The following is a 24,927-nucleotide window of genomic DNA, read 5'->3' as shown; positions in this document are numbered from 1 at the left end:
ATTATGGTCGGAGTTTGAGAGAGTATTCTGCAAGAAACGACATCCCAGCATCGCCAACCTGAAAGTGGATTTGGCGCGAGCAGTGGCACAGTTTCCGTTGGATGTTGTACTTGCCGCCATCGATATTTGGCCTCACAGACTTCGGGCGTGCGTGAAGGCATGGGGGGGGGGCGGGGCGGGGCATTTCGAACATTGAGTATTGCTGTATGCACGTTATCCGTATCGTTTGTATGTACTGAAAGTTGTAAATGATTCACTGATAGATTCATGGTTTATGCTCTGTTCAAGTTGTAACAGTATTTATGACTGGACTAATATGTATACGAGATATCCAAAGATTTAGTGTTGCACTTTTTGATGTCGATTATAAGAGCAATTAATACAAGTGCATCTTTGAAAAGGCTTGTTTATTAGCTATACTAATGAAGTCAAACACTCTTCATTAGGAGGAGGAGTGAGGAGATGCTGCCACGGTAGGCAATTGCGATGCGCCTTTGTTAGAAACACCCAAGTGAAATATCGAGGTCTTGAGGAGCTTCTGCGCCTTGCAGTGAAGCAGGAATTTTATCATTTATTTATTATTTAAGTTTACAAAAGAGAAAACTAGTGGAGGGCCTTCGATGTAGAACTCGTTACAGAGATGTGACGAATTTCACATCGAAGGCCCTCCACTAGTTTTCTCTTTTGTAAACTGGCAGACTGACGAAGAACACTAAAGACATGACACCAAAATAAATAGTGGACTAGCCTCGATAGACAATGAATGCTCGTACCGCACTTAATAGTATTTGATATATAGAGCAGTCGCTGATGAGGATTTCGCAATATTTGATCTTCGGTTGTAAAGATCTGGGGGGTTCAGCACTTTCTACCACACGAGGAACTGTTTATAAGCACTTTTCAAATGAAGTTGAGTTATCCGATTTCATACTGAGGTGGCAGGGATTTTCCCTTCCGAAAACTCTGGTCTTGCATCCTTAAAACAAACTAACCAGGCGACGATGCAATTTACAGACATAATACGTTGGCTTAACAGCCTTGTAAGTTTTGGTCACAATTTCAGAAAACAATAGCAAACATTCACTGCTGATTTCAGCATAATTAGAGTACTTTTTTCGTTGTCTGATCTTATCCATAGTTGTGTCTCATATATTTGGATTTAAACACTAGATTTATGCCACATTTCTCCGCACATGGTATGTGATCTTGTGTTTAAATGAAATTAAACCACAGCACCTGAAGTTTTCAGTAAGAATACTCGCGATTGAAGGGACCATGTTAATGTTTCATAAAAAGGGGAAATACACTTGGATCAAAAAGGATTAAAAAAAAAAATTAAAACATTTAAGTAATAAATAAAATTAAAATAATTACAAAATATAAAATTAAAGTATTGATGTGAAATATTCAAGTTTAAAATTAATTTTCTTAATTCAATTAAAACGAATCTCTTTCTTTATTCATTTATTTATTTTATTTTTAAAATTTTTTATCCTTTATTTCTGCGATCCTGACCTTCTGATTAAATGTTCTTTTGTTTGACGTTTATAATATGCATAGCTTTTGGGCCATTTAATTAAATTAAGCTCCTTCACTTCTAACCTTCACCTATCTCTCTCTCCCCTAAAGCGTAATTATTATATTTAAGTTACAAATTAGACCTTGGTTTTTACATATGTGAATGGCCTCTACTTATTCGACCGTTTCATTCGTTTCCAGATTTGATAGAAATGAGATATTAATTGGTAAGCCATGACCTAAAATGTGCGTGATTGATAGTCCGGTCAAAGTATATTGGAATCCTTTAAGTAGTAGTTATTATCGGTGTGTGTGTGCGCGCGCGCGCGTGAGGGAGAGAGAGAGAGGGTGTAAGTGAACGCACTCATACCTGTGTCGCACAAATGGACTAGCCGTGAAGATTTTTGACCACTATATAGCCCAAGTTTACATTGGGATGTCCAGAAATAGTATATATCAAGTGGTGCGTATTGATTTGTATGCAGCGATAACTCAACACAAATTTAAAAAAAAAAGTGGGCTTGATACTAGCTTATTTAAGAAATTTCCCTAGAGTATAAAGATTCCTTTTAACTCTCAGTGCGTATATCTCGCGGCCCAGTTAGAACACTGGAACATTATTAATCGTATCGTAGTTGTTGTTACTGGCCTAGAAATAGATAACTATCAGGAGAAATAAATGACGAGGTTAGAGGAACAAAAAGTAGATGTAGTATAATAAAGTTTATTTTCCCATTCCCTGTTCAAACCAATTTCCTTCGAAAAACAAAATAGCTTTGTTCTTTCTCTTCTAAGGTGGATGTCTGTGAATTGTGATCTTACACGAAGTCTGATAATTTAGGGAAAAAATTCTTTCTTCTCCACTTGAAATTAACACAGCTTATGTTGAAAATGCCTGGAGTACACGTCTTATTTATGAAGGGAGAAAAAAAAAAACTACAGCTCGCTGTGGTTAACTTATTGTACTTAATCTGCTTACGCAGCAATCTGATTGAGTGCCATGTTAAAATTTGAATGGATAATAATAAAAAAAAAGTAAATTACTTTTTTTTATTCTTTAGATTAATCCAAAATTTAGTATCTTCATTTTAAATGAGCATCATAAACAATTAATCTTGTTAATTATTATTTATTTTAATATTCGTCATTAATATCTAAGACATTTCCTCAAAGATACGCATGTATTATAAATGGGGAGATAGGCAGTTTTCAAGTTTTAGATTTAATCCAGATGTGGCATAAAATATCTCCAGAGGTTCCCTGCTTATCTAAACCGTAGTAGCCCCTTATGATATTATTGTATTATAGGCTTTCAAACTTTCATGGGTGGGGTTTAACATTCTTTTTTATAACACTTCAACTCACGAAAAGTTTTTCAAACTCATAGTACTTTAGTACCGAGGGTGCTTTAAAGGTTAAGTAATCCAAAAATCCTGATCACTTTTTGAATCCACTTGATTTCCATACGATTTGTAATAAACAGAGAGCTTTCGGTTTCATACCTCGCGACGACCAAAATTATCTACAATCCAACATACACACAACGGACATAGCTTTGTCTGTTTCGCCTGGCCAATCTTCATCTGCTCGTCAGAACGATGTACAGAATTCGGAGGTTAACAATCAACCTACGTGTGCGATCCATCCCCAGAATTGTGTTATCATGTAATCTTAAGCTTCTAAACACATATTACTCTCAGCTTGCTTAAGGAGATTATATTGTAATTTATACTTTTTTTTTCTGTTTACAATCTTTCGAAAAGCGATTGTGATGATACCATTCACGTCAGGTGGAATATGCATCCTTGAAACCTATCGCAGACACCAAAATACCAATATGGAATTATGATTTATGACTACTTACTGACCCGATGATCACAATAGAATGCAAATATACAGAAAGAATGCATACAATAAAAACACCCTTTAGTAAAACATGTTTTTTTTACGTTCACTATCTGAACGGCGACTGTTTAGCATATTAACAGATAATACACTAGTAGCCTTTCCCCATGAATTTCCGATTAAAATCTTATCCTAAAGTTGCGAGATATATATATATATATATATGTATAGTTTTGTCGTTAACATAGTATAGGTATGGAGGAGGGCAACTTAGCAGAATTGGATAACCGTGTGGATATCATTTCATATTGTAACAACCAGCAAACTGGCGATGTTCCCACAATTCCCTGACTTCTGTGTGCACGAAATGGATTTTCCTATGTGCGAAATATATTTTCCTACATGGATACTTGAAGTTGTTAGGTGGTGCTTGATTTTCTTCGTACCGAGAGAAAACGCTGTTGAGTTCTTTATTGTAGGCAAGATTACATTGATTGAGGGGGAAAAAACAGACCAGACCATGATTAGTTTCGAGTCGAGATCCTGAATAATGTTGACATTTTGTCTTGATCATATCACATTCTGTAGATCTTTAACTTTTCTTGATTTGATCGAGATAAAAATCTTGATATTGGTTACTCACAGTAGCGTTACTAGTCATAATCCATGAATAAAAGGGAAATATTATTTACAATTTTTGTGTTAAATAAATTTGTCTTGCTATATATCGACAGTTTAAGAGGATATCGTGACATTTGCTCTTCGGTTGCAAAAATGTCTGTTAGAATTTCGTCTAGGATGCAAGGAACCTCTTTGATGACTTTTCATCTGAAGATGTGTTAGTCAGTCTTCCTGGGTTCGGTTGTTCTAGAATTACGGCTATAGCAATTGAGGCTATGAGGCCAATGCATTATGTCTGTTAATTGAGTGTGTTTTCTGGTTGGTTTGTTAGTTTTGAGGATGAAAAACAACCCGTGTTTCCGAAAAGAAAAACCCTACCATCTCTATATGGAGCTAGCAAATTTAACTTAATTTGAAAAGTTCTTATGAAGGTTCGTTCGTGTTATATACGATGCCCTTTGATTGGAAAATCTTGATGGTTTTTCCAACTAAAGAACATCTGACTGAGTTTTCTTCCTGGAAAACTTGGGTTCATCACGCACAGACAAAGAGGTCAAAGAACACACGCAGTTACTAGATAATACACTGGTCTCATTAGCCTTAGTTGCATAGTCGCAATTCCAACCATTCCATCTATATGGAATTAGCTTTACAGGTAAAGGCATTCTAACCGGAAGAACATTATTTTACTGAAACTGTGCTCACAAAACATATTCAACGGAGTAATGGTACTTCGGATATACCCAAATTTGTATACATCATGCTATTAATTTTGAAATAGTACGTTTTTTAAGTTACATTTTGATTTTTAATACAAATTTTATAATTTCTACTTTTTTACCTCTGTATTTCTATACTTTCGTGTGATTCAGTCTTTAAAATGCCGTGTTTATTGGGTATTCTTTACCAGAAGAACTTTGTCGGTCTATTGATTTCATCTCTTAAACTTTGATTGAAATCTGGTGTTTTTATTCGAAATTTTTCATGCTTGGTCTCTGGAGCTGGATTTCAGGACCAGGTAATAAAATGAATAAAAAAGGCAAAAATTATAATTTGTTTTCTTTACAAAAAATTCTTACTCACTCTAATGTACTAGGTTTACAAACTTTCGTGGGTAGTGGAGTCATAAAAAAAACCTCTCCACCGCTACCACATCCCCAAGATACCCAGGGGACGAGACTTGAGTACAGTAATCCACATATAGGTGTATCAAGGCCTTATAAAGAGGAATTACAACTTCCTTATCTGTGAGTGCTTGTTTACGTGTTCTTTACTATCCAAGTAATCTTATGTGCTACCTTAGCAACCTTATCAATATGTCCTCCAAACTTTAACACTCTGTTTACCACCACCCCTAAATATCCAGCTTCATCCATTTCCTGGAGTACAGTGCCATCAATGTGATAAACGGCTTGTAATCGGTGTATTCCAAAGTGCATAAGTTTACATTTCTCCACATTAAACTGACACCCATTAACTTTTGCTCATACTGACAGCCTATTTAAATCGTCATGCAAATCGCCTTGATTAGCCTATTACTCTACCTAATTTCTCATCATCAGCAAACAATTGAATATTTCCTTTTAGGTTATTTCCAATATCATTTATGTACAAATTAAACAGCAATGGTCCCAGCACTGTATCTTGTGGCACACCACTAGTCACCTGTTTCCATCTCGATTCTGCCCCTGTATATACCATTTTTTAGTATCTGTCCAGCAGCCACCCTCTTATCCACTTAACCAGTGTCATATCCATCCCCATTTCTTCTAATTTGCGTAACAGTGTTCCATGAGGTATTTTGTCAAAATGTCTTTGCAAAATCCAGGAAAATCATCGACTAAATGACTAAGGCATGACCGATCCTTCACAAAGACATACTGACCCTCATACAGTATCATATTTGTATCTACCCACTCTTGAATTCTCTTTTTTTTTACCAATTTTTCTAGTACTTTTACCACCAGTCCTGAGATACTGATTGGTCTATAATTTGCTGCTGATGCAAAGGAATAATTTTGTCCTCTTTCCACTCCCTTGGAACTCTATCAGAGCTGACACTTAAATTAAACAGCTTAGTCAAAGACATTGCCATTTCTCTTGCACATTCTCGCAAAACCCTAGCTGATATCCCATTTAACCCCACAGCTGTATTTACATTGTGATTCTGCAATATCGTAAGAACCGCCAATTTATCTACCTCTGTTCCCACATTAGTGTCTGTCACATAGGTTAAAGCAGTAACCTCACTAGGAAGATATATGATTTCAAAGTGGTCATTCAGTAACTGAACTATTTTAGCCGTTCCTTCTTCTCGTGACCATCATCATTGATTAAGGTTAATCTTCCATATCATTCTTCCTCTTGCCACATAACGAAAGAACCCTTTGGGATTTCCTTTGGCCTGCTCGGCTAAATTCTGCTCATTATCTGATTTTGCCTTTCTTGCCATGCTGCTCACCTTTCTTGCCTGAGCCTTGTACTGTTCATAAGTTTGCTGGTCACCTTTCTCTTTATATACCTTCCACAGCATTTTCTTCTTCTGCAGCGCGTGCTTAATGATATTACTCATCCATCTAATTCCTACCCGATTAACCCTCCTTACATTAGGTATACAATTTAATACTGCTTTATCTTGATGACTCATAACTATATCCCATGCACTACTAACATTCTTACCCTGCAGTATTTTATGGCATGGTACAGATTTATGCTTCTTCCTAAGCATGTTACAATCACCTTGCCTTGTAGTTCCACAAATATCCTTTCTTGATTTATTCTATAATTTTTTTCTGTTTATCATGTCATTTGAAATAAAGTACGTTTTGCTTATGAAGCATATCGCGTAATGTATTTTGACTTTGATATTAAAGCAGTATATAAATCGTAAAAACTTAAATTGAAATCCAAACCGGCAAAGCTTTATGTGGTTAATTTATGGAATATACTTAGTCTTGTCATTTTTTACTTTCTTAAAAAATAAATAATCGGCAAAGTGCTCCTAGGAATAGCAAAATTTCTCTTTCACTTCGTTATCGCTAGCATACCATTTTTTAAAACTTAAAATGTAAATTCAATAAAAAGATGATATTATTGGTGAAGTGCTACTGTTTTAATAAAGTTAGATGCTCCTTGTGAATATTTTGATACTGACCCCGAAATCATATTAAGATTTCTTATATCCTTTAAAAATGAATATCCTACTTTTCCCTTTCACATTTAGTTTCGTATCACATATTCCGGAGTAGAACGTATCGGAGGGTCAGTACAGTAACCAGGGTATGAAGCGCCTGTGGCAAGTGCCTAACTTGCGCTCCCTAAACCAAAAATGATAAAAAATTTGAAAAATTTAAATGTAACAAGTTGAATTTTACTAAATGCAATATGTTAAATACTTACTATTAACCCTATCAAAATGAGTTGCAGTGTGTTGCAGAATTTGTGTGTCTAAAGCGGCGTATTGCCGAAATTTAAAAATGCAATATAAAATAGCAGACATTTATATCTATTTATTTATTTTTATTTTTTACGTTTTGCACCCCAAACCTAGTTGCACCCGTGGCGAACACCTCTTTCGCTACGCCCTCGTTACGGCTGCGGAGGGTAACCTGAAAGTTATTCATTACTGGATGATTCCTTAATGAGTACTACGTCTGGAATATTCTCTCTCATTTTGGGCATTCTATTTGCACAAACACGGTCATTCAGCTTGCGAACAACATTTATAAAATTATCGGGAAAAAAGTCAAAGAACCAATTTACTGATCTAATTCGCTGCACTCAGAAAATATCGATTTTTAACGACCTGCTTCTTCACTGTGCTAGTCGATATTATATAGTTTTTCAATCTTTTTTTTTTTTTTTTTTGCAAGTGAGATGTTGAATTGTTTTGTGAATACAGGTCATTCATCTGTATGTACGAGTATATTTTTTTTTCTTCTGTTCAGTAAAGAAAACGATTATTTACAATTATAATATTGTTCAACATCATTTCCAATGTGTACTTATATCGTTTAAACCCCCCCCCCTCATTTCCCATCAGGTTTCCATAGGTGGCGCTGCCCTGATAGGTACATATTATTATTATTTTTTTTTATTCGTAACATCAAGTGGCACGCCATGAGTAGACTTTTCGCTCTGATTTCAAGTGTTTTGCGCAATAACTTTCGCCGATCGATATAATAAAGTTGTTTACGATTCTCAGCTGTTGAAGATCGCCGCTACACGATTATTTTTGAATATTCACTCTTGTAATCACTTTTAGCAAAGAGGAATCATTCACTTTATTGATTTAAAGTGTTTTGATTAATTCGCAGGCGCGTTTTTATAATCTCTATGAATAATGTTGAACACCGTATTTTCAAAATAGCCGTGAGAAAATAATTTCCATAGTTGGTTTATTTGTTGTGTTCTTCCTGTTTAAGTTCGCCAATGGTCTCTCTCTCTGTGTTGAACCATTAACATATACCTTAGTGATGGTCCCACGTTTGAGGGAACGGACATAGGTTATGTTCGGACCCTCCCCTATTAGTAATAAAATGGTTTTATGCGTTCTTGGGGTTTGTACATCTCGAGAATTGTTCAACCTTACATCACACCATGTGCGATGGAAGGTCGACTCGGAATTCAGATTGTTAGGTATCCCCTACAGTACTTTATGCACTTTTTTGTCTTAATAGAATGGAAACCATGGGATCTACCACTATCAAAGTGTGAATGCTTCCCTATTGACTGTGGGAACTCAGTATACTATGTCGGGATCAAAAATTTGGAATAATTAACATAGCAACTCATTTACATGATTCCCCCCCCCCCTCATATTGAGAAAGCTGTTTGGTGGAGACATGTTTTTTCCTTTCTTTGTCTCTCTTTTTTTAATTCAAGGATATCAGAATAAAAAAACATAGTTGCTTATTGCAGTATTTTTATTTCTGTAAAGTAACTGAAAAAATCTTTAGATAAATATTTTTCTACATTTAGTTAATTTTAGATTCGTTTTCTAATCTGATTTAAGAAAGAAAGAAATAAAGAACATATATGATATTTTTTGGCGGAACTACAGTTTGACGTGAGATGACCCCACCCCCTATCCCCCATTGGTGACTTTTAGATAAAAATGGATTTAAATAATGTTGCTTAGAATATGAGAAACGAAACGAGGAAAAAATATTATCAGCTTTTCAGAAACTTGAATTCTTATCAGTGTTTATGTAAATAAAGCTAGGAGCCTCCGTAACTCAGTTGAACAGCCCTTCGGTTGTAAAGATGTGGATTCGAGTCTCATCTAGGACGCGAAGAACCTTTATCAGAACTTTTTAAGGGTGAGTTAGCCGGTTCTGGAAGTTTTTTTTTCCTTTTTTCCAACCTTCCGCATCACTTAAATCACTGGTGTTACATTGTTAAATCGTTTCATTTATAAAAGCAAGGGGCGAGCAATATTGTCTTTAAAACCTAAACAGAAACTTCGAAAGGGATCGAGAACTTAGAAAATAGGAAAACCTTGGACATGTTAGTGCATGATTAAAATGTGATCTATAATTAGAATCTCATATGTTCGTGTGTTTTATTACTGCTTTTAATTAAGGTATTCACTCGCCTGAACTGTTGGTTCTCAGCAGGCAAAAAAAAAAAAATAATAATAAAAAAACTACATTAGCGCAGTTCGCTCATGTTTGACACGTGTGTTTTTCTAATCGATATAAAATAATGAATATTTATATTGTCCTGTCCAGTGTCATCTCCATCCAGGAGGTTGACTATCACGGTTCTCTACTCTGATCCATAATGTGCAGTGGAAACATAAGATGATGAGGCTCTGATCTCTTCCATCTCAGTTAGTAATGTCTGCAGATGTATGTGTCCACTGGAACAAAACCGTTCCAGTGTTTGAGGTACGAAAAAGCCGAGTTTCCGGAGCAAACCGTCCACATCCGTATGAGACCGGCTAACTCACCTTTCACTGAAAAGACCTGATAAAGATTATTCGCGTCATAGATGAAATTCGAACTCGGATCTTTTCAACCAGAGGTCTCTGTCGAAATCAACTGAGCTACGGAGGATCTGAATATTTACTCTTTTATGTAGAGACATTATCGAATCTCTAGTTTTTTTTTTTTTTTTTTGCTTGTTATAGGTATTGTTAGCAGGAATTTTTTTATGGATGCGTAAATTTTGCCAGTCAAGTAGTCAGCCTAATTGGAATTACATATTTTAACGTTCTTCTTCTCCCTTCTACGTATTAGGCCTTACTGGGCTGTTACAGAGCTATCTTTAAGCCCTTCTAAGCAGGGCCGATTTTACCATTAGGTGAACCTAGGCAATCGCCTAGGGGCGCTAAGACTTCGGGGCGCCAGATTTTGCTACAATGTATATATTAAGACAATGTATAGGGGGCGCCTAAATTTGCTTTGCCTAGGGGCATCAGATACTCTCGGATCGGCCCTGCTTCTAAGTCGTACCCGTCCCGAGGATAAGGTGACTGGCCCTATGCCTCGGTATATTTTATGGCTGTAGCTGCGTGTGTTCACGGGGCCGGCTTTCCTGCTTGCGGGAGGAAAATCCCCCCAGATAAACTGGGGAGAAAAACCCTGCTATCCACCCCAAGACCGGCTAACTTGGCTATGTCTAAGAAAGATCCTTAAGCTCCTTACGTCGGCGACGGGAATCGAGCCCAGGACACTCCTTTCCCAGGCATATAGTTGCGAAGTGCATAGCCACTAGGCTAACCGCGCGGACACATATTTTAATATTATCCTAAATATCAAATTCATTCAAGCCAAGAAGGAATTATTATCATCCCATCCCATTCCACTGCCATCTATCTAGGAGGTGACTACCATGATGTGACTCATGGTTAACTACGGGGGTATGACATGTGGTGAGGACCCTATCTCTTCCACATATTATCGTAAGTATTCATGGCTGTAAATTCGTCTGTGTTGACGGGACTGGTTTGTCTGTTCTGGGGTAGGGGGGAGAGTTTCCGGGTGGGGAAAAAAACCTACCGCGATATGAGACCGGCTAACTCATCTTTAGTCGATAAAGTTCGATTCACGTCATGAACGGGAATCGAATCCAGGTCTTTCCAACCAAAGGGCTTCTTCTATACCAAATGATCTACAGAGGCTCTGTTATTATCATATCGGATAATATAAGCAATATTATCCGATATGATAATATTGCTTAACTGGTAATTGACTTAAGGAATTTACAACGCATAAAACGGATATTAATTAAAGGAAACTTTACTTAAAATAATACACCGCAGGAAGTTCAAGCACGAAATATTATTCATGGAATCATCATCAGCTCTAAAAAAACGTTCCAAACCTCAACAAATTTGGGTGCATGAGACTGCCCCAAATTTGGGAGACTTACATCATGAGAACTTCAGCCCAACGGCCAAGACAACCCAATTAGCCCGCTAGGGGGCACCATTGGGACTTTAGGAACAATATTACTTTCTTGCCTTCTTCCTCATTTGCTGTTGTTAGTGCCTGCGTGCACATACCATATTTGTATGTTCCTGAAGATGGCAACGTGATGTTGCCGAAATATTGAAGGTATTCATTAAAATTTCCTTTAATTAATATCCGTTTTATGCGTTGTAAATTCCTTAAGTCAATTACCATTTACGTATGACCAACGTATAAGCCTTGCTACGATAATATTGCTTGTTATCATGTTGGATATTAAGCAATATTATGGGATAATAATATTATCATTTCAGGAAGAAAAAAAGTTTCCTGAAGTAGTTCTGAATCTAGGACTAGTGTTAATAGCGAAGACTACTGCATTTCATCGATGCGTATAACAGATAAATATTCAACCTTATCATCCTCTTCTGTTTCTATAAAAACAGTATGAAATTGTTCAGAGTTCAGTCATTTCCATTATTTTCACGAAAAGTGTCATTTTATAAAACTGAATAATTATTCAAAGAGGTCAATCGGATGTTAGTGCTTTTTTAATTTTTTTCATTTCGTTTGGAATACTTTTGCCATTACAAACGATCAGTTTGCAATCAAATTTATAAAGTAATCGATAAGTTTTAATAGCGATACTAAATTTCATTAAATTTCATCAACTAGATGAAATGATTAAAATCGGTTCTGTTTTCATAAGTGATCCGACAATAATTAAAATTGAACCACGTGGACATATGTTAGTGACATTCTAAATTTTATTACATAAATGTACAGTATTTAAGGAGGAGAAAGCAGTCATTTATTCCAATAGAGTACTTTTGTTTAACGACTAAGACATACTTCCAGATCCATTATATTCAACTTATCTGACAAGATGCAATGTATGTTTCATGGTCAGTAGGCGAGTTTATTCGATTAGTGGTACCCGGTAGTCAAAGGTTCTACATTATTTTGAAATGGAAATATACGATATTTTTGCGCGCTCTAAAACTCTTCTCTTTCAAATAGCATTGTCGAAAACTTATCTGTGTTGTACTTGATACTATTCTCTTTCGTATATAAACTGTAGGTGAAAAAAAGAACAGTTCATGCATAACCTGTATTTACCAAGCCACTTTAAGACTGAGTACAACTAACAAACACTACTCTCAAGCATTTCAGTATTATTATTCAGAATTTAAAATTGCACCAGTAAATAATCTCTCCTCGATGGTTCTAAATTTCGAGAATACGAGAATCTCGTAAAATCAATCGACAGTCTCGAAACTTAATATATGAAGACTGGAAATTCTTGATTTTATAATGAACTTCCAGTTAAATTTTCTTCCCCCTCTAAGCTACCACTTCCTTTATTAAGTTGCATTAATGTCTTCAAACATTTCAGTGACATTTTGAATAAACGGATATTCCGTTTGCGTGGTGTTCCTGATAGAAAAAAAAATTATTATATTAAACATTACTTCAGAAAATACCATTATGTTTATTCGGTTCAGTATTTCTAGTCATCCGCAGGTGTTTAACTCAACAACCATGGATTACATAATAATCATACACAGTTACTATAAAGTTACTACGTACAGTTCCCATATACAGTACTTCCATTTATGGAAAAAAAATTAAAGCGATCTCATGTTTCTAGTTAACGAGTTTGGCGATTTTAACCTGTAATGCTGATATTTCGAAGGCAGGCAGTTAGCTTCATAGTAAATATTTTGTTAGGATTAACTGGTAAAGTAGTGTCAAGGAGCAATATGCACACAGTTTAGGAAGATTAGTATTTTTCAGGTGTCTGTGGAGTCTTGAAATAGACTGGTAAGACTGATTGATTTAATCTGACAATCAAAATGTCTGTTTTCCTCTTGCATTCGACTCAACAGACAGACGTTAGCATATTAAACATATATAATTATATGCCTTAAGTTTTTGTAAGAATTGTAATAATACATACCTGAACTTCCGTATCTTGCTTTCGAAGGATATTCTCATTTTTTTGGGAACATTTAGGACAAGTCTTTGGACTTTGTGCTTCTGCTTCTTTCTTTAGCTTAACCGAAATATGTGTGTTAATTTGTCTTGCTCCTTGTCCTGCTACACTTCTTTGTTCAGCTTTTGTTATTCGTTTCCTCTTAGAATCGGGTGACGGCATCTTTTGTTTAAGAGGTTTACATATTTTTGAGGTTTGTATTACTCGATTTGAAACGGTTAATTTCTGTTCAGTTTTGGATTGAAGATGACTGTGCAATCGTTCTGGAGCAATGCTACGATTACAAGTAATACATGGACTGGGCACCTGAACGGAACCTGCATTTATTTTCTTCCTTTCTGTGTCCGATTTTGTTGCATTACATTCATTTATCTTTCTTGGGAGTTTCGACCTGCTAGAATCGGTGCCGCCATCGTTTGTTTTTAGTCGTTTGGGATTCTTGCTTGTTTCTTTAGAGTCATGCAGTATATTTTCTTTAGAACTGGCTTTAATTACAGGATGTTTCAAATTAGGGGTTGGTCTCCGAAGAACTTTAGTTTTAGGACGAACCGTCTTCCTGCTTGTAGGAACTGTCTTGGTGCTGTTGGGCCTACTTCCACATGCTTTCACGTTATGTTTGATCTTGGCAGCATTAAATTTTGCAATTCTAAATCTATGAGGCTTGGTAGAAAGCAGCTTGTCTTTTCCAGCAATTACAGATTCTTGTTCTGGTTGGTCACTTTTGTAAAGTACCTCACTTTTCTGCTCATGCGGTTCCTTAACCGGAGTCTTTTCGAAGCATGCTGCTGCATGCTCGCCTTTTTTGGCAGCTATCACAATGGTTTGACAAACTGGACAGGTCCATGTAGTTTCTTTGCTATACTTCCATCCAATTGGCTTAACAGGGGTTGGAGATCTCTTCTCTGGCGGTAGGGCTTTATTAGCAGCTCGCCATCTCTCGAGACATTTGGGTTCGTGAACGGCAATAGATCGAGAACCGAATTCGCGGCAACACACATAGCAAGAGACACAAGCCGTTCGACCCATGATTCTGTCGTGCCGTAGTCAGCCTGTACCGTGCTTCCATCTTATCTTGTGGAGCACTGAAAAGAGAGAAAAAAACGAGAACATCTCATCTCTAGTTCCATATAACAAACATTAACATCTCTTCCACTCCCCACCTCTGTCGCTTGTAAAGTTTCAAGGTAGCTTCGCGGAAATAGGAACTGGTAAGCACCAGAGGATGTTACACATCAGCCATCTACTCCACCCAAATACCATATTTTTCGCCTTATAAGACGCACCTTTTTGTACCTAAAATTTATCTGAAAATTAGGTTGTGTACTATAAGCCGAATGCGTGTTATAAACCCGAGTCGTATACACCGATATGTTTTTTATATATGCGCAGTTACAGTGCGTCATCGCTTGTCGGTAATGCGTGATCAGTTTGAATAGTTGCACGGTTTAACGGTCGCGCATGTAAACTAGTAATCAATACATTATTATATTTAATTTTTTTTATAGCCCATGGATTCTACGAAGCACAGACATACTATACAACTGCGTTTAAGCGTACTGTGATTGAGTACGCAAAAAAGAATGACAATAAGGCAGCAGAGCGGCACTTTGGGCCTCCGCCTACAGAAAAAACGGCACGAACTTGGAGGAAACAAGAGCAGCATTTAATAGAAGCAAATTCTAAAAAGCACAATCTCCTCAGCAAACCGGCAAAATGGCCAGAAATTGAAAATGAATTAAAAAACTTGGATAATGGATCAAAGAACATCGGGTTGCTGCGTATTCTACAAAAAGTATTATTCAACGAGAAAAATTATTGGCAACGGAAAGAAGTATCATCGATTTTACAGGATCGCCAGTACGGTGCTTTAGATTTATGAAGAGAACTGATTTATGCATGCGTTTAAAAGCGAAAATATCACAAAAAAAATGCCAGAGGAATTCGAAAATAAAATTGAGTTTCACAGACTCGTCATAAATGCTAGAAAACAAGACAATTTTGAACTTTCATAGATAGCTAATATTGGGTGAAGTGCCTCTGATTTTTGATGTGTCCTCGAACAAGACTGTTGACTCCAAAGGTAAAAAAATTATCATTGTTAAGACTTCTCGTCACGAAAAAAACCAATATGCTGTTATTTTGTCGTGCTGTGCGAATGAAACAGAAGTGCAACTTTTTTTTTTTTTAATTTTTAACCGAAAAACAATACCCAAAGAAATACTTCCCAAAAGGAGTTTACATTCACATTCATCCGAAAGGATGAATGAGGAAGGGATGAAGCTATGGATAAAGGTGTGGTCCGGACGTCGTCACAATTTAGTTAGAAACCTGCTTTGTTAGTATGGGGATCAGTTTAGATGCCATAAAACCGAAGCCTTTAAGAATGAACTTCGCAAAATGAACACACAAGCTGTAATTCCAAGAGGACTCACCACCATAAACAAACCATTTAAATGATTTACGAGCGAAAAATGGGTCAATTGGATGCAATCTCCAAATTTTGAGGAAACATCTACAGGTAGGAGAAAGAAGGCCACAATTTCACAGGTGTGCGAATGGGTAAAGAGTTCATGGAATGAAGTGAAACCCGAAATTATTATAAAATCTTTTCAAAAGTGTGGCATTAATAATTCTCTTGATGGTACGGAGGACGACTTATTATTTCAAGACAGCGATGACTCGGTTTCTGATGAAGAATCAAGTTCAGAAAATTTTGAGAGTGAAGATGAATAAAAATTTGAAAAGATTAATGAAATTTATAAAAAAAAAGAGCTATTGTTTAATCCCTTGATTAATGCTCCCCCGATTAGTGCGTCGTTTGTTTTCGATATCCAAATTCGATTAGTGCGCCTATATACATCTTAAAAATAAATGTTACAGATTTTAAAAATTTTCTATCTATACATTTTTATGGCTAATTATTTAAAAAAAATCATTCATTAGAATGAAATAATTTAGTTACCGATATAAAACATTTCACAAAGTTATTTTTAATGGCATACTACACTACTTCCATGTACACGTTCCAAATTTTTACCGCAAAAATTTATGTCGTCTGCTATAGTACGCCCACAGATTCGATAGCCTTCGACACTTCTGCATGTCACAAAAAGGAGAATCCATTCCTATAATAGGGTAATCAATCCGTCTTCTGCGATGAGTTGTGTATTATTACCAATCGGAAAATTAACTTCTCTTTTATGATCATTGTAGTTTTTAAAATGGTAACTGTTTACCTCATCAGGGTCAGCCTCTAATGCTTAGAGGCTGACCCTGATGAAAAGAGAAGCAGTAAAATTTTAGAAGAGGCAATAGGGCCATACCTATTGCCTCTTCTTTGTTAAGAAGTAGAATAATAAAATTTATATTCTGAATATGTTTTATTGTCTTTCAGCTTCATAGTTTTCCTTTAACTAGGCCCTGAGACATACCTTAATTCTTTTATTAAAAAATTAGGTTCAAAAAAGAAATTTAAGGACCGAATTATACTTTTTTTCCCATAGGTTATTATATTCGATTAGTGCATTTTCGATTAATGCGCCTGTTTTAAAGAACGCATTAATCGAGGGATTACTGTATATTATATATTAGATTTTAACGACTTAATTTTTTTAAGAATTGTTTTTTTATCTAATAAACGGATAATTCATCTAATAAAATTTAAAATAAAAAATAATAATATTTATATGAAAAATTTGATACATAATTCGTGCGTCTTATACTGCAAAGAATATTTTTTTTCCCCGAAACTTCGACATGAAATATGTGATACGTCCAGTACTATGGTGCGTCTTATAAGGCGAAAAATACCCTATATATATATATATTTTTTATTTATTTATTTTTTTTTTTTGTTGTTGTTGTTGCTAAATGCATGTTTCCAGACAGGTCTGCCTTGTAGGATTGCCACATGTCTTGCTTTAAGTTGGACAGTCCTTTTTTCGCAATATTAAAACGAGGTCATCATTGATGTTTAAGCCGAATGTGTAATTGTACGTTTCCGAAGTTGGAAAAGAATATGTAATATGGAATTTAGCCAAACATATTTGCATGTAAAATTGTTATCAGGATCATGAAGAGAAGTTCAAACTGCAATTACACAATAAATAAAATAAATTGTATATTGCTGATTTGTATTTTTACTCGCCTTTTACGGCTGATAACATCAGTGTTATAATAATCGCAAAACTGATAGCATTATTCAAAAATCTAAAATGAAAGTCCATGAAACAATTTTTTATCTGTGAACTTTTGGCTCATATCATTCTTAATGCTTCATGATACGGATCAATTAATCTGAAAGACTTAATGGAATTAGATTAACTAAGCTGTACTGAATGTTTTTTTTCCTCTATTAAGACAGCAGAACTAAAGGAATTCTATGAATTACTGGAAATTTTCGATGGAAATATTTTAGAATATATGCAAATGTTACAACACATGCTAACCAAATAGCTCAGTTTATTACCAGCTGTGGATAGAATTTCGAAGCTTTGAAAGTTAGTTTCCATTAACAAGCTACTTTGGAAGTTTTGTTGAAGAAGATTGTCCAAATAATCTGTGGTAGGTATTTGAAGATAATAACTATTTCAATTTCGAAACAGTTATTTTTTATAAGTCAAGTAATGAAAATATTCATGCAATCAAAACTTTAGAATAAAAAAATTTCAGCTATTCAAATATACAATTTTATTAAAGATTTAGATTTAAAACTCGAGAATAGAATTATGGGCATTTTTTTTTTTTTTTTTTTTTTTTTTTTTTTTTTTTTTCGCAGTGCAAAATGGATTATCTTAATATACAGAATAGTAGTGCAGGAATGTACATTTTGTTTTCTCTCAGTTCATTCTCCTTAGCAATTCTGCGAATTAGAAAATATAAATGGAGGCAAATTATACGAAGAATATTCCTTAATTAGAGAGACATATAGTCAGATGAAATTTAAGATTTGAATCAGATGCAGAAAACCATATAAATAGAGTATTTTCAATTCAAACTGACCTCTTCTAAATCAAATTTTAGAAATTATAAGTTGATATGTTATATATTTTTAATTTCGAAAAGTAATACGTAATCGTGGAGAATATATTTCAAAAGTGAAATAAGATAGAATCATACAAAGAATAAGGCGTGTGTAGAAATTGTGCAAGTTTGTACAAATTGTATTAATAATAATTATGGAAGCGTATGTTCCAAAATGCATTTTCTCTCTCTTTCTATATATATATATATATATATATATATATATATATATATATATATCATCATCAAATTCCTGCCATGTACCCTCAAGGGGTGTACAGTATATGATAGTACTACATGAAAAATTTACATCATTACTAACTTCCTATCTACAATTTTTCTCCAAATTAGTCTGTTACTTATCAAGACTCCAACATTATCAGATCTTATATTTCTATCATCTAAGAAACTTTGTACAGTATCAATCCACCTATATCTTGGTCTTCCTCTGGATCGTTTTCCTGCCAACCTGGCAGAGAACACTTGTTTTGCTAATCTTTCCTCGCCGATTCTATTTAAGTGACCATACCACCTTAGATTAGCTCTGCTAACGCATTCCTGGATGCTGACAATGTCATGTTCTTTCCTAATATCCTCATTTTTAATATGATATTGCCATTGATGCCATCTATTCACGCCTCTAATCTTTCTCAGGACTCTCATATCTGCGGTCTCTAGTCTTTGGTCAAGTGTTTTACTTCTGACCCAGCTCTCAGATCCATAAGTTAAAATTGGTTTGAACACTGTCTTGTATACAGCTAGTTTAGTGTTCCGACTAATTTCTCTCTTATTCCATATGAATTTATTCAAGTGATTTCCTACCATACTAGCTTTGTTGATTCTGTTGTCTATTTCCATATTTAATTTACCATCTTCACTAAAAATCGTGCCTAAGTAGCTGAAATGTTTTACTTGTTCCACAGGTTCTCAATTCACAACGCAGTTGACATTTTCGACGATTCTGCCTATCTTCATTGTCTTTGTCTTTTTATTGCTGACCTTCATACCATATCTATTACAACAGTTATTCAATTTAGTCAAGGAATCTTGCAGACTTGTAGCAGATTTATTTAGAAGTATAACATCGTCCGCATAAAGCAAAGAGCTGACATTAACATCTCCAATTTTGATATCATGTTTAATACCATTTTCCTTCATAATGTGATCCATATAGATAATACCAGATGGGATAATGTACATTCTTGTCTCACACCAGATTTAACATTAAACCATCTTCCTGCACTTCCTTCAATTCTAACTGCTGACTTACAACTCAAATAAAGACTAAGTATTGCTTGATATAATGTCCCATTGACACCATATAACAGTAGCGTATTGAATAGCTTCTCTCTTGGCAGCTTGTCATATGCCTTTTCCAGATCGACAAAACTTAAATATAGATCTTTGTTATATTCCCATGCTTTCTCAACTATTTGTCGTAAAGTGAAGATCTGATCCTGACAGCCCCTATTTGGCCTGAATCCAGCTTGTTTTTCACCAAGCTTTTCTTCCACAATTATTCTCAACCGTTTCTCAAGTATACTTGCATAGATCTTGCCAGGAACACTCAGTAGGGAAATACCTCTGTAATTTTCACATTCAGTTTTATTTCTCTTTTTATATATGGGTACTATGAGAGCTCTACTCCAATCATCGGGAATTCGTCCCTCTGTCCAGGCTTTCTGAACTATGCAGTGCAGCCACTGTAAGACTTTTATACCACCATACTTCAGCATTTCTGGTCAAATATCATCTACTCCTGCTGCCTTTCCACACTTCAAGCCTTTGATGGCTTTTTCTACTTCAAGTATGGATATGTATGCCTGTTGAGTGTTTTTTACCACTCAACGGGCATATTGTCTTTACATTTGTCTCTGTATTCTCTCAGAGCACAAGCTGTCTTATTTGCCAGGAACTTTTGATATACTTCTTTTCCTTCACTGCCTGTAACTTCCTGTGTCCACCATGGAGTTCTGATTTTTCGATCCTTGCAGACAACCTCACCACATGCCTCTCTGGCTGAATCAGTCAGTGTTTTCTTCAAGGCTTGCCACTGAATCTCCAAGGTTTGGTTGCTGTTCTCAAACTCTTTCATTTTTTCTTCAATAATCTTTGTGTATTTTAGTCTACACTTCACATCTGAGAGCTGCTCAACTTTTATTCTCTTATATATATATATATTTTTTTAATTGTTATTATTATTATTTTCTTGCGTTAGTATCCAATAGCCTGATAACTGTTAATCATGAAGTCTACAAATTTTTGTCATTTTATGTTTAACTTTTTAAACAAGAATGAAACATGCTTTAATGTAAAATAGGGAATGGCAATATTTTTTGCTGCAGTCAGTTTTTAGGGTACCTCAAGGGCTACAATAATTTCAGTTTAATTACTTCTGCTGTATTTTGTATTAAAAATACCGCAGTTCTTACAGTATTTTAAAAAATGCTTATTTGTATTCATAACTGTAATATCTTTCTCTCACTAACGGGGTGAGAATATTGTTCGTTGCTGTTTGCGTTTGTCTCGTTTAAACACCTCCCTCTATTTTGTATCGCTTGTACTTTTATTCTTATCCCTCAGTTAAGGATTAAGGCTTCTGATTTCTCTAGGCCATACAATAAGTACTGCCCATATCAACATATTTTAAATCTTTCGGAATCAGTAAATGGTAAACTAGCAAATCAAAATCAGTGTAACTGGGCATAAGTTTTGTGACATTAAAGTACATCAAGTACAAAATTGTGCCTTATAACCATTGTTAGTAGTCAACTAAAATCTAAGCGTTAGTAGTCTGTACAGAATGGACTCAGATATCAGTCTTCATCTCTAAAGAAAAACGAAATATTAGTATAAAAATAACAATTTATGACTGTTACTTTGGTTATTTTTGCTATTATATTGAGTTTTAGTTATAATTTGGCAGATAGTGTCTATCTTTCTCAATCATAGGAAAGTTTCTTTTGATGATAAAGATGTCTCTGTAATAGCAGTAGGTTCAGCGTTTAATAGCTGAGGATAGGATCCCGTGTTAATATTTCCACCTCTTCTGCGTTCGAGTTGAACGCACATCATAGATATTTTCTGAAGTGAAAAAAATAAAAATAAATAAACGAAATATGTGATATTTTAGTGTGCACCATGCCGGCCTGGTTGCCAAGCGTATTCGCTACACTATTAACAGGCTGTAGGTTTGAATTCCCCCGTAAGCATGGATGTTTTTTGATTTGTCTTTTGGTGATAGACGAATTTCATTGCCCGGTGTGTGACCACATCCCCGCCTATTGAAGGCTTGAAGTGATTTGAAACGTTCCATGCTTGGTCTCTAGAGATCGGTTTTCAGCCCAGGTAAAAATACAAAAAAGTTTTAAAAATCGTATTTTTCCGAGAGAGCGCAGTCTGACACTTCTAGTTACATTACTTGATGCCAGAGCAGTATAGCTCTGGCATCTTAAATAATTGTCTTCTTAAATCTTTATAGCAAATTAATCCAGTACGTGTGTATATGTATATATTTGTATATATAATATTGATAGCTATAATACTACTTTAACATTATGAAATTGACTCATACCTATGTGCTCTGAGTAAAATTTATTATACCAAAACTATTCAAAATGAGGATCGGGCCAAGGATTGCTTTAGAAATATATTTAGAAAATTTAATCAACAGAATGAAATATTAACACTGTCATATCTTTCCAAAATATAGGTTTTTTGCAAGTGCTGAGGCTACTTATCTTTCTATCTCAAACGCATAAGATAACAGGATTCTCTCTCTTTCTCTCTCTCTGTCTAATACCATACGAATGTAACTTATTTTCTCTCTCTCTCTCTCACGCACACACAAAATCCTAGACTGAAACATTTTACAGTAGTTGAAATGTTAATAGTTCTGACACAAATCATTGGAAAAGATAGTGAGATTTTTTCCGTCTTACCTTGTATGGTATTTGATACTGTATATAGAGCCGGATGAAATCTGTATATAAGTTCATCCAGCTTGTGTGTGTGTAAAATACATGCACATGCTGTTAAAAAGAAATATTATATATATTAAAATAAGATATGGAATAACGAGATTACAATAACAGCGTTATTTTACTATAATTACACAAAGTCAGCCATAAAACGTAGGGTTTCTTAATTACATTTGTTGAGGTTTTCAATTTTGTTGGAGCTTAAAACACCCTGTTATTACCTCTCACCTGCACTACGAAAATTAACATTTTATGCAACCTGGAGTTGATGAAATTCTATAAAAAGTGAGAGCATTTGTGAATTGTGCAATAAAAATGTGTGTGTGTTTTGGTATAAAAAGCAAGAAGACTTTGTGAATTGATAACTGAACTTATACATTCTGTGTCTTGTGTATGCTCTTTTGCACTACACATCTGAGAAAAGTTTTTTTGCATCCTTACATAGATTAACAACTTCTATGTATATCATCAAAACCTGTAACTTGTATTTTTTAAAATTAATACTAAATTCTGATAAATAACAAAGATACTTTTTTTAAATACTTCCGGAAAGTACATACACAGATACATCCATCCATCCCGTGTTTAGTAATTTAAGATTAAGGGGGACACTTACAAAAGTGTTAAGAATATTCTTGAAATAGTTAATTTCCACAAAAGATAACATATGAAAGTTATGAAGAGTTCAGCATAAACGTATTGTATATGATGTTACAATATATACATAACACATGGAACGCTATTATGATCCTGTTTATTTTTGTTGATATTTGTAACTATGGAGATGCTACTGGAAGATATTAAATTACCACATACTCTTGAATTGTTATTCGAAGTGTGTTTGAAGGCTAACACATAATTGTGATTGTTGACTTACTTGATATTAGCGATTTCTCTCGCCAGCTTTCTGTTCCAACTTCATACCACAAACGAAGGATAGGAGACGAGATGTTAACATGTAGGACATCAGCTGCTCTCCTCCACAGGTACACCACCGGCCATAGACTGAGAACACGTTATTTGAGTGCCACACATACGCATATATACTGCCACCTAGCAGCTGAGATGCCGACCATCGGTGACAAGTATAACCTTGACCCTTGAAATACAGTTTATCGATTACCATAGCTCTCTCTCTCTCTCTCTCTCTGTCTCTTGGCACTGAATCGTGGTCATTTGACAGGTAGCTCCATCTGGACGAAAATTGAAGAGTTGGTAAAAATATTGCTAAGAATGCAGCTAGCGGCTGATAGACGAGGTCTTCAACACACACACACACACACACACACACACACACACACACACACACACACACACACACACACACACACACACACACACACACACACACATCAGCTAACGCTTTCTTGTTCCCGTATAAGGAGTAGGCGAGGCTTTTTAAGTCCTATCAAACTTTTGTAGACTGAGTGGGCAGTTCAATCTCCACTGGTAGCCAGTTAGAGATAGCTGGCCCAAGGCTATCACTAATTAATCAGCACGCAGTGAAGAAGACGGCTAGTAAGTGCCAGCATCTGGTGGTCTCTAACCTTAACACAATATATTTAATGTCTGAAAATAGTGTGGGTTCGACGGCCGATTTTCTTGCGTTTACGGGACGAAAAACCCGAGTTTCCAGAGTCAACACAGTGAAATAAAATAAAATAAAAATCTACAAATTAAATAAAAATGCATGGTATTTCTATTTAACACGCACACAATCCTAAAAAAAAAAAAAATATATATGTACAGTCCATTAATTAATAATAACAATTATTATTATTATTATGTAAGTGCCTCCATGGTGTCAAAAGACTCATCGCGGGAGACCCAACATTGACATACTAACCGTTATTCACACAATACCTGTCATACTTCCTCTTAAACTCATTCACAGATGAAGCATTCACAACCCTTCAAGAAAAAAATCTAGTCCTAACACCCTTGTTAACCACACTCTTACACAATCTCCAGGGATGACCCCCTCTTTCTCTCCCTTCCTTCACTGGTCTGAAAAAGGTTATCAGTATCAATCCTATAAAACCCTTTTAATAATTTATATGCCTCTATAATATTTCCTCTCGTACGCCTATCAACTAGTTTTTGAAACCCACAGACCTTCAATCTATCCTCGTAGGAGACATCCCACAGACATGCAGCAATTTTCGTAACCCGCCTCTGAATCCTCTCCATTTCCACATCACCTAGAAATCCAGGTGACCAGATCTGTGCACAATAGTCCAAATGAGGTCTTATTAATGCTTTATAAAGTGGGACAATCACTTCGTTATTCCTGTTTGTCAGTGTTCCTCAATAACCATGTAATCTGATTGAGGTTTTGACAAACTTTGCAATATGCCCTCGAAACTTAAGTTCTCTGTCCAACTCCCTAACCTCATCAACCTCCTGCAGTTCATTTCCATCAATATAGTAAACAGTATGCGATCTCATCCTTCCGAAGTGCATCACCCAGAGGCGTAGCTAGACGGAGGGGCGATCAGCCCCGGGCGGCACTTTGAACCTTTTTGAACTT

General features: G+C 35.4%; 1 protein-coding gene across 1 annotated transcript in view; it reads right to left on the bottom strand.

Moving 5' to 3' along the window:
• LOC150099805 (uncharacterized) overlaps positions 1 to 23,305 on the bottom strand; it is a 96,617-nt gene extending 73,312 nt beyond the window's left edge. The window contains exons 1-2 of the mRNA XM_090403495.1: positions 23,275 to 23,305; positions 13,360 to 14,477 (exon numbers count right to left, since the gene is read on the bottom strand). Coding sequence (XP_090259621.1) covers positions 13,360 to 14,421 — 1,062 coding nt within the window. The 5' untranslated portion in view covers positions 14,422 to 14,477; positions 23,275 to 23,305. The remainder of the gene's footprint in view (positions 1 to 13,359; positions 14,478 to 23,274) is intronic.
• Positions 23,306 to 24,927: the final 1,622 nt, after the last annotated feature.

The sequence above is a fragment of the Typopeltis vanoorti genome, chromosome 14, assembly GCF_054136105.1.
Source record: "Typopeltis vanoorti isolate ZY-2024b chromosome 14, IOZ_Tvanoo_1.0, whole genome shotgun sequence".
Lineage (NCBI taxonomy): Eukaryota > Metazoa > Arthropoda > Arachnida > Uropygi > Thelyphonidae > Typopeltis > Typopeltis vanoorti.
This window is presented reverse-complemented; position numbering and strand designations above follow the sequence as displayed.